The sequence below is a fragment of the Bidens hawaiensis genome, unplaced genomic scaffold (genome assembly GCF_021521415.1).
Source record: "Bidens hawaiensis isolate Kalapana, Puna unplaced genomic scaffold, B.hawaiensis_p1.1 tig00027270_1, whole genome shotgun sequence".
Taxonomy (NCBI): domain Eukaryota; kingdom Viridiplantae; phylum Streptophyta; class Magnoliopsida; order Asterales; family Asteraceae; genus Bidens; species Bidens hawaiensis.
In genome coordinates, this window is record NW_027494399.1 from 47871 (window position 1) to 68581 (window position 20711).

At 35.2% G+C, this 20711-nt stretch overlaps 1 protein-coding gene across 1 annotated transcript; it reads right to left on the reverse strand.

Annotated features, from left to right (window-relative positions):
- Window positions 1-10: 10 nt before the first annotated feature.
- On the reverse strand, window positions 11-19122 carry LOC143575021 (uncharacterized). Its single transcript, XM_077059491.1, has 3 exons — window positions 18687-19122; window positions 1151-1271; window positions 11-197 (listed from the first exon to the last, which is right to left on the reverse strand). The coding sequence occupies exons 1-3, from the start codon at window positions 19120-19122 to the stop codon at window positions 11-13; spliced, it is 744 nt and encodes a 247-aa protein (XP_076915606.1).
- Window positions 19123-20711: the final 1589 nt, after the last annotated feature.

The following is a 20711-nucleotide window of genomic DNA, read 5'->3' on the forward strand; positions in this document are numbered from 1 at the left end:
AACTCTACCTCTACATACCAAACATGATAATGAATGCTACAGTTAATAGGTAGCCAATGAAGGGCCTCGGTTTGTTGGATGTAGATGGCATGTTCGCAAAGGGAGGGTTCGCGCCAAAAGCTCCAAGTCCCATTGGATCAGGGATTCCTATATTGGACCCTGGTACTGGTACTGCTGGTGGAGGTGGATATTGTGCCCTACACAAATAAACATACAACAAATTAATATTACAAGATAGAGTAAACGTCATTTTCGTTCTTGTGGTTTGGCAAAAAATATGAATTTAGTTCAAAAGGTTTATTTTTTGCATATGAACCCTCCACGTTTCCCAGTTCTTGTCAATTACATCCAAATCACTAACCCGGTTAAATTTTATCGTTAAGTCAGGGGTAGACATGTCTTTTCACTCTCTCTTTATTATAATACTTATTGCAGTGAACCGTGATTTTCGTCCTTGTGGTTTGTTCGAATATGCGGTTTTAGTCCAGTAGTTTCAAGTTTGCAATTTTCATTCTTGTAAGTTCATTTCACTTGCAGTTAAACTCGAATTCCCTAATCTTGTTAAGTTTGGTCGTTAAACCCATAAGTGTGTCCTTCACCATAGGGGCAGTTTTGTTCCCTCTTTTTTTCCTTTTTCCCCAAATACACCGCAGCCCCTCACGTGAGCAGGGTTGTGAATTCGGACTGAGGTTTATTTGGGAAGAAAAATGAAAAAACTGATCGTCACATGAGGGGCACGCAAATGGGTTAACGACCAGACTTAACGAGGTTAATAAATTCGGGTTTAATTGCAAGTGACATGAAACTCACGGACGAAAATTGCAAACTCGAAACTATTGGACTAAAACCGCATATTTGGACAAACCCCAAGGATGAAAACCGCAGTTCACTGAAATAAGTATTATAATAAAGAAAGAGTAAAAATACATGTCTACCCCTGACTTAACGATTAATTTTAACGGGGTTAGTGACTTGGATGTAATTGGCAAGAACTGGGAAACGTGGAGGGTCCATATGCAAAAAAAAAAAAACTTTTTGGACTAAAATCGCAATATTTGTCAAACCACAAGAACGAAACTGACACTTTACTCTACAAGAAGATATAACTTCATCAAACTGCGCATCCTTCCAAAAAAAAAACATTAATTACCTTGGACCAGAAGATGATGTTGTAGGGGGTGCGGTGGGCAAAGATGTTGGATTAACAGGTGCTTGTGTTGTAACTGGTGCTGCTGCTGATGATGATAACGGGTAAACACATGAACCTGTGCCTGTGTTTGAACCATATATAGTCAACGTTAGAAAGGCAAAAAGGCATCCTAAATAGCTTTATATAAAAATTCTAGTTATTAATATGGTTACAACAAAACTAGGGACAATTTATACATATATCCATATAAAACTTAAAATATCATAGGGGAGGGATATTTTGAGAACCATGTTGAGTTTTAAGAACTTAAGAACTCAATTCTAGGCCACGCATTTCTAGGCCACACATTTAATTAAATGGATTGAAATATGTGGTTGAGATTAAATCTGGCAAAAAAGTCAAAGTAGGAGAGAGAATAAATATGTAAGTTGTTATACTAACTTTTATGTCCGTTACACATGTGTAAAAAGTCGACTCGGTGCGTAAAAAATTCTGTAATTTTTTTACGTGTATGTAACTTACATATATTACGCATGTGTAAAAAAAATTCGAAAAAAAAAATTGTTACACTGAGTTCTTTCGAGTTCTTAAAACTCAAAGAGGTTCTTAATTGAAATCTCCCCAAATATAATATATGTCTAATGTCTTACAAAGTATTAAAAATATAAAATATACTCTGTTCAATAAAAACAATTTTATAAATGATCATTTTACCCTTGTTTTCTAAACCTTTAAAATATCATATACGCCCATCTCTATCTTCAAATATTTTCATTTACTCATTTTTAACTTCAGGTTTTTTTTTACCCAAAAAAAATAGATTTCTCAAATGTTGTATCTTTCTTGTTTTCTTTTGCACCGTACATACATTCAAGTTCGATTATGTGATTCGAATCCATATTCGATAGTCCAATTATTTGTTCTCGAGAGAACACAAGAAGAGAGCTGATTGTACGGTTCACTTGCTTATATCATTGATGTTGATCAAAATCAAACAAAAGCAAGATTAAACACATATAATTGAAGGGGTAGAATGGTCATAAAGTAAAAGTTAATTAAAAGTTGGATATATATATATATATATATATATATATATATATATATATATATATATATATATATATTCGAGCCGGGGGTCTTACTGGAAGCAGCCTATCCATCCCTATGGGGTATAGGTAAAGCTGTCTATATCTTATCCTCCTCAGACCTTACCATAGTTTTGCTATTGGTGGGATATACTGAGTACGATGATATATATATATATATAATATATAAACGAAGACCCAAAAATCCTACGTGTCGCGATGTGGTCGTTCACCCCCTTTTATGGAAGCCACCAGATTGTTTGATTTTTAAATGGAGGCTTCTCATGCATTTGACCCGAATTCACGTGTATGGGTCTTACCAAACCCACATATTCCTTAAACGGGTTATAACATCTCATTAAATTGAAACTTAATCTCACCAAATATTTGATGTAAAAATCCAATAAAACAGGGATATATTATAAATTAATATATGATTTTTTAAATATATTATTATAAATAAGAAACAAATAGAAAAAAAAAATAAACGGGTCTTGGGTCTCACCAAACTCATATAGCTTTTAAACCTGGTTATAACATCTCATTTATTTGTAAAATATTTTATCATCAAAACATAAGTATATTCTTAACTTACATACATTAATAAAATTAAAAATAAAAAAATTAAAAACAAATAATATAAAACAACCCTCGTAATAAAATTAAAATTCAAAAAAATACATAAATACTAAAAAAAAATAATACAAAACAACCCCCGTAATACGGGGGGACAAAAACTAGTGTGTGTGTGTATATATATATAACGAAAGCTCCCAAAATTCTCTCAAATCACCAGAATGTTTTATTTTTAAATGAAGGTTTCTCATGCATTTGACCCGAATTCATGAGTATGGGTCTCACCAAACCTAGATAGACCTTAAACGGGTTATAATATCTCATTATATTAAAAAAGAATCTTATCAAATATGATATGAAAATCCTATAAAACAGGGATATACTAAAAATTAATATACATCTTTTTAAAAAAGATATTATTTATAATTAAGAAATAATTTTATAGTAAAATAAATAAATAAGCGGGTCATGGGTCTCGCTAAACATAGATAGCTTTTAAACCGGTAAAACTGTTGGAAAATATGTGAATGGATATTTCGTGGTTTTATTAAATATGACTCTTCAAGTGGTGAATTAAATACTATACTCTTAATTGATGTTTTATGTCTCTTAACTTGAGTATTTTTGTCACTTTATTAGAGGTTTAAATTCTAATATTAAGTCTTTAATTAATAAGAGACTTTTCATTCATGCATGGCTCTATATAAGAGTTCTTTTGTGTCTCATTCAATAGTGAGAAAAAGAATTCTTAGAGAAGAGAGAACACTTGAAGACCCCATATGCGAGAACCTATAGAGAGGAGTACTCTCTACCAGTTTCCGTCACCATCTTATTCTTACTTATTTCTTTTCAAGAACACAAATATACCTAGTGCAATCTCGGGTGCGAGTGTCATCTCCGGCAGTACACACACTGTTTCTGTTGTTGTACTCTGGGAGATAGACGACTCTTTAGTAGAGACCTGAAATCTGTTTCAAGAGAAGCGTATTTAATACATGCCTCAACCACGCTCAATATATATTGTTTCGTACATCTTTTGTTGCAGTCAACGGAGTTGGGTCAAGAACAAGAATATATAGCCATAACAAAGAAAACTAAGTCAAAGGTGAAGATATTCAATGGGTAGACGACTCAAGTCAAGAAGTTTATGTTGAAGCTTTTACCAAATACGTCAGTTTAAATATTCATATTTATATAAGTTGTGTTTTATATTTATTTCTTTTTCGCTTTTGTACACAGTATTTCCCTTATATAATGAGAGTATCGTTATATTAATTTTGTTTTAAATAAAAAGTGAACCTATGTCCTACAATCTTAAAACCTTATTTATAAGGATTTTTTGTTCACAAAAGAACTGATATAAAAATTATTGAATTTTTTTTTCTGAAACTTTTAAAAAATAAATTTGGGAAATATCATGTGTAGTACAACATTGATTTTAGATATTTTAAAAGATTGGAGTACAATCATGTATCTAAAAAAATACCGTGTTACATAACGAAATGTTTGATTGCCCTTTTGGTTTAGAAACGATTTTTGTAATCGTTTGTAGTCTAACAACAATTTTAGAAACGGTTTTTGGATAACTGTTAAGGTTTTACTTATTTATTTTTAAACAATTTTTGTAATTATTTATGTCTAACAATTGTGTTAGAAATGGTTTTGAGTAAACCGTTCATTTTAAAACGATTTTTGTAATCGGCTGTTTTTTAAAGTCGTGTTAGAAACGGTACATAAAAAAACATCTGTTTAAAACCAATTTTGTAATTGGTTACTTTTCTAACTTATGGGTTAGACTGGATGTATTGGTATACAACATATGTTTAAATATCTAATGTAACATCCGGCCCCTCGCACCACCAATATTGTCCGCTCTGCCCACGAAGAGCTCACGGATTTGTTTTTGGTTGCCCAGATAGAGACTTCCCAGGAGGTCACCCATCCTAGTACTATTTTCACCTAAGCACGCTTAACTGTTGAGTTTTCATGTGCTCCACAGCCAACTAAGCCCAAAACGCGTTGTTGATTAAAAAGGCAGGACATTTACTTATGAACCAAGGATCTCTCTTGTCCACGGCCGATGTGGGATTTGTCTAAGAGTGGGACGATGTTGTGTTTGCCAAGGGTGTTACAAACAACCCCCCCCCCCTTTGGACTCATCGTCCTCGATGAGGCGTGTCCCATCATCCAGAACGACGCAAGAGTGGCTCTGAAACCACGTGTAACATACTTGGCAAACACAACATCGTCCCACTCTTAGGAAAATCCCACATCGGTCGTGGACAAGAGAGATCCTTGGTTCATAAGTAAATGTCCTGCCTCTTCAATCACCAACGCGTTTTGGGCTTAGTTGGCTGTGGAGCACATGAAAATTCCTCGGTTAAGCGTGCTTAGGTGGAAGTAGTACTAAGATGGGTGACCTCCTGGGAAGTCTCCATCTGGGCAACCAAAAACAAATCCGTGAGCTCTTTGTGGGCAGAGCGGACAATATTGGTGGTGCGAGGGGCCGGATGTTACAGATTGGTATCAGAGCCGTAACTATAAGATAGGTTGTTAGACGTATCGGCCTAGTATAGTTATAGTTTATTTTAGGGCCCCGAATTGCATGTATACCCTATGTGCTATGTACCCGCACTTTTATTAAAAGTTCATTCATACGCTCGAATTTATAATGTTTTATAGCGTCACCTGTACACATAGAATACACACAAACTCCAAGGCTTATGCCTAAACATTTATTTCATTTTCTATTTATTTATTTATTTTATTAAAAAACACGATTTTCAATCCTCTTATAGATGGTTCTACGTGACGGGTATGTCGTAACTGGAAGGGTGACACACTTGTTTTTCGAACCCTTGACACCAAGGTTTTTAAACCTAAGGATAAGCAATGCGCATAAATCCCAATCAGACACGGGACCCGGTTGCTTAAATGGAGGGTTCGAAAAGGGTGCTGGAACCTATTAGGCCAAATCATACCACACCAAACGTCATATGAACCATAACTTTAAGTTGTCAAACGTGGCCATTTTCCTTTGTGAAAAGAGAATGGTTGCACTCTTGCTCTTAAATTGCAAACAACTTATGATTTCAATATAATTTTCATGTGATTTTAGTATTATTTTATTAAAATGGTTTAAGTATTCCACTACTCGAAATCGTCACTTGATAACTCACGCGCGTAGTACTCTCTTGTCAGCATGTCTTCTCATTTTCCTCGTCATCCCGCAATAAACTCCAGCCGCAAGATGACAGCCCAGATCACTAAGCAACTGGTTGTTGTGCTCCCGGAAATGGTGGCTCAAATGCACCAAACCATTGCTTCCAATCCGAACTCAGCCACTTCGGGTTCGAACTCCAACTCTTGTCGATACAAGACCCTCACATATACGAAACCTCTTACGTTTGATGGCTCTGAAGGTGCCACTGCCCTACTGGAATGGTACCAAAGTATGGAGAGTACTTTCCTCCATATCGAATGTCCCGAGGACAAGAAGACACGTTTTGTTTCAAGTGTCTTCAATAAAAGAGCCTTAACTTAGTGGGTGCAAGAAAATCCACTTGTGGTGCTGATGCAGCCATGGCCTTGCCATGGGAGGAACTTAAGGGAATCATGACCGAAGAGTTCTGTCCACCCAATGAACTCATGAATCTTGAGGTGGAATTTTGGAATCTTAAGCAAGAGGGTGGTGATAACGCTACTTACACCGATCGCTTCAACAAGCTTAGCGTCTTGTTGCTACATCTGGTCACCCCTCTTTCTCATGGGATTATCAAGTATGTTCGGGGTTTGCCAAGGCATATCCAAGACTCAGTGCAAAGCAGTGCTCCCAAAACTCTTCGCGAGGAGGTTGTCCTTGCTGCATCCTTATATGACAACCACGTTAAGGTGGAAGCCTCAAAGGCAGCAAGAAGACTGTTGAGAAAACAGAGGCTGAACCTTCCAAAGAGGTCAAGGCCGAAGCCACACCCAAACCAAACCGCAACAACAACAACAACCATTCCAAAAAACGAAAGCTAAACTATGCCTTAACCCAACAAAACCCACCTCAACCTCAATACCAACAAATCCAAACCCAAAACCTTCAAGTTCCACCCCCAAAGAAACCCTACAACGGACCACACCCGTTTTGCCAAATCTGCCAACGACACCACCAACTCGGCATCCCTTGCCAACAATGCACCCATTGTGGCCGTTTTGGACACCTGCTAGGCACATGTTTCGAATTCATGCGTACCCAACCGACCCTCACCAAACCACCCCGCACTCCCCACGCTTTCAACCAAAACCGTGTTTTAACTCAAGCTCAACCCATTGCTCAAGCCTACCCCACCCCTCGAGCGTGTTTCAATTGTGGAGATCCTAGTCATTTTCGCAGCGTGTGTCCCAGACTCGCATATCAAGTCCAAATGGCCGCTCTGCCTATGTACCCTGCTCAAGCCTATCAAGTTCAGGCCTTTCAACCAGTTCCGTAACTTATGCCCAACCAGGCTGTTCAACCATTTCAAGCCAATCAAGTCTTGACTTCTCAAGCTACACCAGTCGTCCCCAATGCTCGCGGGAGGGCATTCTTGATCAATGCAAATCAAGCTCAACATAACAATGATGTGGTGAACGGTACGTTTTTGGTTAATAACGTTTATGCATTCATTTTATTCGATACCAGTGCCGATATGAGTTTTATGTCATTTGATTTTGAGCCTAAGCTTTCGTTGTCTCGTTCAAAACTCGAAAGTTCCTTTACGGTTGAAGTCGCGAATGGTAAAACTATCTTAATTGACTCGGTTATTCGTGGTTGTACTCTAAATCTCAACGACTATGATTTTTCTATCGACCTCATTCTTATGCAACTCGGAAGTTTTGATATCATAGTAGGCATTGATTGGCTAGCTCAACATCGTGCCGAAGTCGTGTGCTTTGAGAAGTATATTCGTATCCCACTAGACGAGATCAGATTTTGCGTATTTTCGACGGAAAGCCCTCCAAGGGGCTTAAGCTTATGTCGTGTACTCAATCCCAAAAATACTTACGTAAAATATATGTGGCTTTTCTTGCCAACGTCTTGGAAAAGAAACAAGAAAAGAAGACAATGAAAGACATTCCGGTAGTTCGTGATTTTCCCGAGGTTTTCCCTGAAGATGTTTCTGGTTTACCTCCTACTCGTGAAGTGGAGTTTCGTATTGATCTTGTGCCTGGGGCGAACCCTGTCGCCAAAGATCCTTATCGTCTCGCACCTTCGGAAATGCAAGAGCTAGCGAGTCAACTCCAAGAACTCTCTAGCAAAGTTTTCATCCGCCCAAGTTCGTCACCTTGGGGCGCACCTATTCTTTTCGTTAAAAAGAAGGATGGTTCCTTTCAAATGTGTATCGATTATCGTGAACTCAATAAACTCACGATTAAGAATCGTTACCCTTTGCCTAGAATTGACGACCTTTTCGATCAACTTCAAATGTGCATCTTGTTTTTAAAAAATCGATCTTCGTTCGGGTTATCATCACCAATTGCGTGTTCATGAGGATGATATACCCAAAACCGCTTTCCGAACTCGTTACGGTCATTACGAATTTATGGTTATGCCTTTCGGCTTGACCAATGCGCCTGCGGTGTTTATGGACCTCATGAACCGCGTATGCAAGCCTTATCTTGACAAGTTCGTGATCGTATTTATCGACGACATTCTTATTTACTCGAAATCTAAAGTTGAGCATGAGAAGCATTTATATGATATCCTCTTGATGTTGAAGAAAGAAGAACTTTTTGCCAAGTTTTCCAAATGTGAGTTTTGGTTAAAAGAAGTCCAATTCCTTGGTCATATCATTAACGAAAAAGGTATTCATGATCGTATTTATCGACGACATTCTTATTTACTCGAAATCTAAAGTTGAGCATGAGAAGCATTTATATGATATCCTCTTGATGTTGAAGAAAGAAGAACTTTTTGCCAAGTTTTCCAAATGTGAGTTTTGGTTAAAAGAAGTCCAATTCCTTGGTCATATCATTAACGAAAAAGGTATTCATGTTGATCCTGTTAAAATCCGTTAAACATTGGAAGACCCCGACTTCACCTACGAAAGTTTGATCCTTTCTTGGTCTCGCTGGTTATTACCGTCGTTTCATTGTGAACTTTTCCAAGATCGCTTTACCCCTCACCGCTTTAACTCATAAGGGTAAACCTTATGAGTGGAGGGCTAAGCAAGATGAAGCTTTTCAAACCTGAAGCGTATGCTTTGTGACGCTCCTATCCTAGCCCTTCCCGAAGGAAACGAGGATTTTGTTGTCTATTGTGATGGCTCGAATCACAGTCTCGATTGTGTTCTCATGCAACGAGGCAAGGTCATCACCTATGCATCACGATAACTTAAGGTTCATGAAAAGAATTATACAACACACGACCTTGAGCTCGGTGTTGTTGTATTCGCGTTGAAAATTTGGAGACACTATTTGTATGGAACGAAATGTGTGGTATTCACCGACCACGAGAGCCTCCAACATATTTTTGACCAAAAAGATTTAAACATGAGGCAACGACGATGGGCCGAACTTCTTAGTGACTACAATTGCGAAATACGTTACCATCCCGGTAAAGCAAACGTAGTAGCTGATGCCCTTAGTCGCAAAACCCATGTCAAAAGTATTCTTCTTCTAAGCGTTGTTATCCAGACCGATCTTCAGTTACGTATCTTTGAGGCCCAACACATCTCTGTCACTGAAGGCAATTTGTACAAAGAGATGTTGTGCGGTGCTGAACTCCAACTCGAAACCCATCGTGATGGTTTACTCTATTTTCTTGACCGCCTTTGGGTCCCAGATCGTGACAATCTTCGCACATTTATAATGGACGAAGCTCACAAGTCACGATTTCTATCCACCCTGGTCCGGATAAAATGTATTTCGACCTTCGAACTACTTTCTGGTGGCCCGACATGAAGAAAGATATCGCTATCTATGTCGGAAAATGTTTAACATATGCTAAGGTAAAAGCCGAGCATCAAAAACCTGCTGGTTTGCTCGTGCAATCTTTTATTCCAGTCTGTAAGTGGGAGAACATTACGATGGACTTTGTCACAAAACTTCCAACCACTAAGAGGCAACATGATAGTATTTGGGTAATCGTTGATCGATTAACCAAATCAGCCCATTTCATTCCCATTCGGGAAAAGTTTTCGATCGAACAGCTCGCTCAAATCTATGTCAATGAGATTGTTTGTCGCCATGGTATACCTTTGAGTATTATATCTGACCGTGATGGTCGTTTCGTGTCTCATTTTTGGAATTTGCTTCAAATCGCTTTGGGAACCCGTCTAGATCTTAGCACCGCTTATCATCCTCAAACGGATGGTCAGTCTGAAAGAACCATTCAAACCCTTGAGGACATGCTAAGAACTTGTGTGCTTGATTTTTGTGGTAATTGGGATACTCATCTTCCGTTGGTTGAGTTTTCATACAATAACAGTGATCATTCGAGCATCAAAATGGCTCCATTCGAAGCGCTCTATGGCCATAAATGCCGTTCTCCTATTTGTTGGAATGAGATCGGTGAGACTCAGCTCACTGGACCCGAAATGGTACAAGATACCACCTACAAAATAGCTCAAATTCGTAATAATCTGCTTACTGCTAGAAGTCACCAAAAGTCTTACGCTGATAAGCGACGACGACCCTTGGAATTCGAAGTCGGCGACCTTGTCCTCCTTAAGGTTTCACCTTGGAAAGGAGTAGTCCGTTTCGGTATGAAGGGTAAACTAGCCCCCCGTTTTGTTGGTCCATTCAAAAACCTTGAACGAATCGAAGATGTTGCTTATCGCCTCGAGCTCCCGCAAGAGTTTCAAGGCATCCATCCCGTGTTTCATGTTTCGAACCTTCGAAAGTGTCTAGCCGATGAGAACCTTCATATCCCTCTCAATGAGGTACGTATCGATAAGACAATGTACTTTGTTGAGAGACCGGTGGAAATAGTGGATCGAATGGATAAGGAAACCAAGCGTAGCCGAATACCTTTGGTCAAGGTTCGTTGGGAATCTAAGCGCGGGGCGGAGGTCACTTGGGAACGTGAAGACCAAATGAGAATAAGTATCCGCATCTTTTTGCTACGGATGTTAATTCATAATTTTGGGACGAAATTTCCTAAAAGTTGGGAATGTTGTGACATTCATCAAATTCGATTTAGTCTTTGTACTCGTTTATGTTATTCGGTTTTATCTTCATTTACGCGTGACTCGTATTAAAATATTTTTAATTGTTTAAAGTATCCATTACGTGCGCTTATAACCCTTACAATATACTGTTTACCACAATTGATCACCAAATCAATCTTGAGGGACCTTTTAGCAATATAACAAAACCATTATTCCCCCCCCCCCTCCTTTTTCCCTTCTTCCCGTCGCACCATCAGACCCCCCCCCCCCCTCCCTTTCCATTTTTTTTGATTCAGTTGACCCAGAAATCACGGAATTTGATTAATTAGCTTGATCCTTATCATACACGCTCCACCTTGTTATGGTATGACGCGTAATTAACAACTGATTTGTATTGAATCGTATCAATTTCATTAACTCCTTGAGCGCGGCTGTTTTTGATCTTGTTAGCTTATAAATACAAGTCCAAAATGCAATTAAATGAGCATACACCACCTCCTCACAATCACGAAGCAAACCCCTAAGGTAATTGCAGCCAATAAACTGTTATAGACCTCGTTTGATTCCATCTTCTGGCCGCGAACCCTAGCTCATCGTTCTCCTACCTTTCGTAACCAATTAAGGTAATTAAATATAGCATCCAGGTCGTTTTTTTACAGTCTTGAAAACCCCTCTATTGATTTTGATTAACAGAGAGCATAAGACCCTCGATTGAATTTTAGGGTTCTTGAGGTTATGATGTGATTTGGGTTAATGGTTAAGTATTTTATATCTCACAGTTTAAACAAGTTAATCACTGGCATGGTTGGCTAGTTTCTTTCGTGATAACACTTAGACCCGGTCAGGGGCATGGGTTCGAATCCCCCTGGTCCGGTTTTGTGTGTTTTTTTATTTATTTTAATTTTTTTCATTTCTTTTTATTTAAAACTTTAATAATATCAAAAACCAATACTTTCTTTCACTAAACCGAATCCCGTTAAACTTATAAAATAGAAATCCTTAAAATGTTTTCACACACACACACACACACACATATATATATATATATATAATTCGGTAATTATATTTTTAAATATTAAACCTTATAGTTTCGTTTAATAATCAAATATGATTTTTTTTTCTTTTACTATATTGATTAAACTAATGAACTATTATTTCAGTTTATCAATTATTTCATAAAATATAATAAACCCTTTAACAATCCCCAAATCTATTATAAACCTATTTTTGTTTATATTCATACTTAGTTCGTTCTTTTCGCTTTAGATATTTATGTTGTTTATACCTTATAACTAGGACAAATTATCGGAACTTCTTGCGGAACCATCTAGTTTCTTATATCGTTACTATCTCCTTGTTACCGTATTCCCTATTCCAAGTGAGTTATTTATAACCCCGTTTTATCGTTTCTTATATCGTTACTATCTCCATGTCACAAGTTTTATCTCGTTAGTTATGTGCTTATTTATAAACCGATTCACAATTAGCGTACATGTTAATATTATTCTTGCATATTGTTTATGATTATACGTGAACTTGCTTGCAACGTGTTTACTATTCTTATGGTGGAAGTTACGCAAACGCATACACATACACATAGTGGGAGGGTCCGACGGGACGTACCTACACCGTCTAACTTTACGACTTCGGTTGTTCGTAAGGTGGTTCTCATTTCCCCTATTACTACGGCCTCGGCCAAAGGAATGGGAGGACGACATTAATTGGTTCATTTACTTTACGCTTGAATATTTATTACATTACGAATGTTGAATTGTGCCTTTCATATGTACGTATACTCAAAAACATATGAAAACTCACCAACTTAATTGTTGACAAATATATTATTTTCAACGTGCTACAGGTTGAATCGATGGCATGCTAAGGATGAAAATCATTAGTATACCTTAGGATATTTGAATAAAGAACTTATTTATTGTTTGGATGAAGTGTTTCTTTTTTTAATTATTAATAATTGTGTACTTGTTACGTTATGAAATGAAATGATATAATTATTACCGCTTTAATAGTGTTACGAGCTATGAGTGATCTGTACGTTACACCCGGGCGTATTCCGCTTAAATCCGGGGTGTTACATCTAACATGCGTGCTAGATACGGTTTATTATATATATATATATATAAGCATATGTGCTTAAAACGTTTTATCTAAACGTTAATTTTTGATGTGCGTGTTTGAAATATTGCACAAAAAACTTTCACGTGTCTCTACTCACATTCCTCCCATTAAGTTACCTATAATTCAAGCATTAACTCGATGTTAGTGGAGAGACTTTTGGGCTATACATTAGAAAAACCTACGATTTAAAGGTTTTATCTCAACGTTTAATGATTCATGTATGAATAATGTTTCCTATAACGTGCATATTGGATTGTTTATGTTCTAACATGTTTGTTAGAAATTGTTCATTTTATAAACCATACTGATCGGAAATGTTTTATGTAAACATTCAATTTTCTAGCGTGTGCGTTAGAAACATTTAGAAATGGTTTATTTTATAAACTCTATCTTTGGAAAACATTATATGTAAAAGTTCAGTTTATATTGTGCGCATTATAACATATTTTTTTAAAACATGTGTGCTAGAAACTGTTTTAGTACATGGATTTTAAATCTTAACCATATAAAACTGTTTGATGTGTCAGGTTTTGATATTTGATTTTATAAACCCCTATTGATATTATTATTATTATTATATATTGCAAAACTAAGGAAATGATTTAGAATGATTTTAAACAAAGTTTTGCGTATTTTAAATTTTAGAAAATGGTTCGTTACTTTTGCTAAAAGTAGTGTATGTTAAACTAAGATAACGTTCTCAATGATACTTTATGGTGGAAAACAACTTCGTGTTGTGTGAACAAGATAGATTGTTCAAGCTTTGCTACTTAAGTGTAGTAATTGTAACAGCTTGATGTTATTTTGAACATATTTGTTTAAGAGTATGATTTCAAAATTGAAACGAGGATATGAGGATATGTGTGCATGGATTTCTGTTTGAGGGAGTACCTTAATACATAAAATTATATCGTTGAGATGATTTTGATTGGATGATGAAAGTGTTGAAATTAATAACACTATTTGATGTCTAAATGTCGTATGTGTATCCATTGATTGAATTTTTAAAAGGTGTGTTACACTTTATGTTGTAGTTTCGGTTGTATTATTTTTTTTTGTGTTCAATATCTTCGGATAACACATGCAGTTTTACAACCAAATACAACAATATTTATTGTGACATGTAAAATTATTTTATAGGATTTTTTTAAACGAATTGTTTTTTTAAAAAAATATAATTTTAAATTGATAGTTCAAAAGAATTTTGCATAAGAAACAACTTGTGAGTTGTTACGTTTACTAAAGTCTATGACGACACATCAAATGTATAACCACATCATGAGAGGGTCATGAAATAACGTGGTGAGTGTATTAAGATGAAATACATAAGATTATTATATTCAAATCCTTCAAATATACTAAGTATGAATCATAACATATGAATTAATATATGTTAATGACAAGTTAAACTTCTTGAAACTTCGCTAAGTGTGAATTAGAACATATAAATTATTTCTTGGAAATTCGCTAAGTGTGAATTATAACATATGAACTAATATATGTTAAAAAGAAATTAAACTTCTTGGAAATTCAATAAGTGTGAATTATATAACATTTGAACTAATATATTTTAACAAGAAATTAAACTTCTTGAAAATTCAATACGTATAAATTATAACATATGAATTAATATATGTTGATGGTGTATTTAACACCTTGGAGATTCACTATAAGTGAATTGTTATGTAATATCGTTAATGAGATATTTATATCATTGGATATTCATCTTTGAAAATTCACCGAGTGTCAATCATAAGAGATCTATTATGTTATTATTGTAATTGAATTTAAGTAAATCTTAATAGATTTATTATTATATGATTACAATAGCGATGAATAGATAGATGTTCCTACTCCCATCCATTTTTGAACTATGTGAAAGTTTGTCTTTTATTTGAGATAGTATCTCAATAAATAGTTTCAAGAGACAACAACGAAATGTATAAATCACTTTATGCTAGTGTGAATTCCAAGAGTTGAGTGTCAATCTAGTTGACTTATCTCAACATAATAATGATTGTAGACAAGTGGCGTTTATCTTGTTGGTAATAAATGTATTCATCAAAATGATTCGGATTAAGACTTATAAGTCAATGGTGAAGCCTTGAATATCAAAGACAAAAAAGTTATGCTCCTTAAATGAATGAAAAAAAAATTATATATGTTCTATATACAATAACTTGTGAGACCTTCCTGAATATTAAGGTTTGGGGATTGTGAATAGGTCTCATAATTATATCTAAACAAAGGGTTGAGTGTTTCAAAGTGATATTATAATGGCTGTGAAGGATCAAAATGATGCATCTTTTGTTCACATGCTAAAGTATTGTAGTCTAAAGCATGCTAGACTAATACTTGTTAATTATGGTGCTTTATGGAGACTAATTAACGCGAAAATTTGAAGCATCAACAACACAAGAATTGTGTATAGACAAATTTAAAGAAATTTTCATTCAATATAAAGTAACAATATAACTTATGAGGATCTTGAGAAGACCTCAACTTTCTAGGGTTTCCTTAGAGAGTGATTTAGAATCCTTCTAAGTTGGGGATGTTTGATAACAAACTTTTGACAAGTGTTACTTTATTAGTAAGCAATGATGAACTCATTGATACAAAGACATGGTCTTGTTCAAATCATGAGTGCCAAGTTGTCTTCATAAGTAAAGTTAAACAGACTATATCAAAATGCAAGAAATGTGTGTGTGTGTGGGGGGAGTCATTTAAGAAACTACTATTTAAAAGTGTGAAGAAATGGTACTTGATATGATTTATCAAACTTGTGTAGAAAAGAAGAACCTTTGTTTACCCCATTATTTATCCAAGAGCACTTAAATGTGAAGGTGTATTGCATTTGAACTTGGAAGGTTTATCAATGAGGACTATTGTAATCCAATCTAACATTAGAAACACACGACTTAGTGGAGGACAAAAACGTCGTTGTGCATAATGGAGATGTGTTTGCCTTAATGATAAGCGTATCTTACAAGACAAATATTATAACCAGATTCAGGTGGCCACTGAGGTTATAGTCTTAGAAAGTTGACAATAGGCAAAATTAACTTATAAATTAAGAACACATCACGACAACTGATCTCAACTATGCAAGTTATCTGTAGTGACTAGACAGAGTCAAAGATAATGTTATGGATCCAACAACCTGAGGGTTTAATAGAGATCAAGTTGTGGAATGAGACTAAAGCCCATGAAAAAGGGTATATAAAGGAAACCTAACTTAGTTGACTGGAGATCCCAAGATCTAAGTTCAATAGGACAACCTAATTATATATCTAAGGGTGGTCACTATGGGGGCGCAGCTTATGTATAAGTTGACACATAAGATGATATATATATATATATATCCTCCTAAATTATAAAGGGAGTCTAATTACTTCCTAGTCCATTCCTATAACAACAGTGACATGTTGTGAGGCTAAGCATAATATATGGTTAATGATTTATGTAAATCATTATAACCTTAATGCTTTTAATGATTTGTGGATAATCACTTATATGAAAGAGAAGCGGGGTCGCTTCGAATGAAATTGTGGGGTGCGCAGTTCCTAGAGCTTTCACAGAACCAGTCTAGTGTTCCAAGACCATAATGGACACGACAATGAGGGGATGTGCCCGGCTAGGGAGAGTATTGTGTGACGTTTATTGTTGTCAACACAAATAGGGGTTTGTTCAATGACATCAAGTCTATAGACCGCTAGGAGACTAAATATGCTTCGCAAAGGAAGGTTCAAAGCTAACACCTACCTATCCCGCAATACTCAACTGTCGAGGTTTCATTGGATATTTTGTATGTTTTGATCAATCTCCATTCATGTGGTGGATTGTTGGAAAATATGGTGAATGGATATTTGGTGGTTTTATTAAATATGACTCTTCAAGTGGTGAATTAAAGACTATACTCTTAATTGATGTTTTATGTCTCCCAACTTGAGTATTTATGTCACTTTATTAGAGGTTTAAATTATAATATTAAGTCTTTAATTAATAAGAGACTTTTCATCCATGCATGACTCTATATAAGAGTTCTTTTGTGTCTCATTCAATAGTGAGAAAAAGAATTCTTAGAGAAGAGAGAACACTTGAAGACCCCATATGTGAGAACCTATAGAGAGGAGTACTCTCTACTCGTTTCCGTCACCATCTTATTCTTCCTTATTTCTTTTCAAGAACACCAATATACCTAGTGCAATCTCGGGTGCGAGTGCCATCTCCTGCAGTACACACACTGTTTCGGATGTTGTACCCTGGGAGACAGGCGGCTCTTTAGTAGAGACCCGAAATCTGTTTTAAGGTAAGCGTATTTAATACGTGCCTCAACCACGTTCAATATATATTGTTTCGTTCATCTTTTGTTGCAGTCAACGAAGTTGGGTTAAGAACAAGAATCTATAGCCATAACAAGGAAAACTAAGTCGAAGGTGAAGATATTCAATAGGTAGACGACTCAAGTCAAGAAGTTTATGTTGAAGCTTTTACCAAAGACGTCGGCTTGAATATTCATATTTATATAAGTTGTGCTTTATATTTATTTCTTTTTCGCTTTTGTACACGGTATTTCCCTTATATAACGAGAGTATCGATATATTAATTTTATTTTAAATAAAAAGTGAACCTATGTCCTATAATAACATCTCATTTATGAAATTCTTTTATCATTAAATCTTAAATATATTATTAACTTCCTTACAATAAATAAAACTAAAATTCAAAAAAATATATAAATATTATATACGAATAATGTAAAACAACATATGAGGATGTAAATAAATTACAATACATGTTGCGTGCAAAAATAAAAGGAAAAGAAAAGAAAAATTATAAAACTATAAATTTTAATCTTAAATATATATAAACGAATCCTTTAAAAGCTCTATGGTTGCTTCTTACATTCTCTAAAGCCACCAGATTGTTTTGTTTGTAAATGAAGACTTCTCATGTATTTGACCCGAATTCATGGGTATATGTCTCACCAAACCCAGATAACATTAAACGGGTTATAACATCTCATTATATTAAAATTTAATCTCACCAGATATTTGATATGAAAATCCTATAAAATAGAGATATACTAAAAATTAATATCCAACATTTTTAAGAAAAATATATTACTTATATTAAGAAACAATTTTGTAGTAAAAAGAATAAAATAAATGGGTCATTGGTCTCACCAAACACATAGTTTTTAAACATGTTATAACATCTCATTTATTTGTGAACCTCTTTTATCATCATACCCTAAGTAATTATTAACTTTCTTACAATAAATAAAATTAAAATCTAAAAAAATATATATATTAGACACGAAAAAGAAACACAACCTCCGTACTACTAGTGGGGATAAAAACTACATATATATATATATATATATATATATATATGAAATTAATACATAAAACTATGTGGTTGTTTGGGATTCCTTATTTTTGCTCCTTATAACTTATGGGTTATAAGTTATAAGGTGTTTGGAAAAGTTGTATATTGTGAGTGTATAAGGTATAAGTTATACCTTAAATAAGGTATAAGGAGGTAAAATAAGAAATCTCAGACACCCCTTATATTTACTAAAAGAAAAGAAAGACTTACTTGGATTGGTGGAGGTTATAGCAGCAGCACCTCCAAAATCACAACTTTTGGGGGGCGGGTTCTTTTGGTAATAACTGTTGAAGGCATATGAAGCATGATTTTGAAGGGTGGCTGGTTCATAACAGCTGGAACCCTGCTGGATACTGGCACAATCAGCACCCCCGGTGCCACATGCATAATCAAGAGCGGCCTGTGATGTTCCACTCTTTGCTATGCACCACTGGCCCGATCCTGTTGGTGTTGTACTCGGGGTAGTCACCGGCACAGGTGGATTTACAGGGTTGGTGACCGGTGGATTCACAGGGTTGGTGACTGGAGGTGAGGGTATGGGTGTCGTTGGGGGGTCAAGTTGTGTGATTCTATAGCGGAAATACTCTATCAGTGCGGAATGACTGTTTTCGTTTTTTCTCCCAAATAACCTCAGAATGCTTGGCATGAGGAAGAGGAATGTATGAGCTTCTAACTGCTAAACCCAGTTGGTAGAAAGTCATACAAAGGTTGAAGAATCAAAGACTTGTGTCAAGTTGATATGACACCTAACCTATGAGCTCCGTCAGATTTTTAATTTCTTAAAAAAAAGTGCACTAAGTTACGCTCCAAAACTAGCTAAGTAAATATAAGTTTGAAATGTTAGAAACTTGACTAATGTAATGTGTAGTGATTTTGTAAACTAAAACCCACCCTGCTTATTTTGCCTAAAACTCTCAAAAGTAAATCCAAATTGAAATTCAAGAGGGTTACCTGTGTTGCATAAAAAGAGCATGAAGAAGAAGAAGAAGAAGAAGAAGAAGAAGAAGGAAGGTCCTTGAGCCATGATCTAGCACGTGGAACATGAGTACAAGTAGTAGTTATATAATTATATCCGTTGGATAGTGTGTATGAGTATGATGATGATAAAGTTGAGAGGAAAGCAAAAGAGGGAAAAATATGTCAAGGAAGCTCAAAAGTGATTACTTTGGTACCAAGACTCAAAATTATTTCAAATTTTTCAATCTATCAAACAACTTTAACTTTTATTTCACACACAATAAAATAGTAATTTTCATTTTAAAATCTATCCAAACAAAACTTCATATATTTCTAGCATCGCTATCATTTTCCACTTATTTGTCCTTTAGAAAACATTATCAATTAAAAAAAATATCTTAAAAGTTATTGGAAAATGACTAATTTTCTATCATTTGTCTAGAGCATCCAATGCAAACATATCGTATCTTTTTAATGCTTGTAGACACTCCCTCAACACATATGGGTCCAGTTATTGATGTTGTTTATGTCAAATATGAAATACAGTGCATCAACAGTTGTTGCTAAACCTTAGTCACAACATGGACCTTAGTTGGCATTGATGTTGTATGTTTTGCAACAATAAATATAGTTACTGCAGATGAATTCAACAGCTTTCTTGTTGTTCTTGAAACGTTTTTTTCAATCTCTCTAAATCTATTTTAGTATCAGCAAGAACATTATTTAGCTTTGTTAGTCCCAGATTAGGAACATTAGTTTTAGCTATAGCACATTTGCTCTATTAACCTTTTTTATGTTGCAAATTATTTAAGAACTTGTTTAAAAGGTTGTAGAAGCAATCATTGGCAATATGACTACATAAAACATACCTTTACTCTCTTGTTTTGCAATTTTTGAGTCTTGGGGGAATGGTGTTCATAGTTTTTTCAATCACTTCCTTCTTCTTTGGAGCACTAACGTGTTGACGAACATCACATTTTGAAGCTTGTGTAGCAAGCATCGTTGACAAGACAAGCATCACATTTTGGAGCTTGTGTAGCGAGCATTTTGTTGCTTCTATTGATCTTGAACAAATGTAAAAATTTTAAAATAATTTAGTTGCACCTTTCTATGTTTTTTCCTAATTCCTCTTTTGTTTTGGGCACTTCGACAATTTTTTCTTTAGCTTTGATGATGATGGTAATGACTTGCTACTAATCATTTCAAAATTCTATATATATTTTTAAATTTTTCTTTTTATCAAAATAACTTTGCCAGTTAAAAATTATACTAAATAAG

What these genes read in the sequence shown, in the direction of transcription:
- LOC143575021 (XM_077059491.1), bottom strand. Translation starts at nt 19,122, where the DNA reads ATGCCAAGCATTCTGAGGTTATTTGGGAGAAAAAACGAAAACAGTCAT. An exon ending in TATAACCTCCACCAATCCAA is followed by an intron (nt 1,272 to 18,686) that starts GTAAGTCTTTCT and finishes GTTCAAACACAG; the next exon opens with GCACAGGTTCATGTGTTTAC. An exon ending in ACATCATCTTCTGGTCCAAG is followed by an intron (nt 198 to 1,150) that starts GTAATTAATGTT and finishes TTATTTGTGTAG; the next exon opens with GGCACAATATCCACCTCCAC.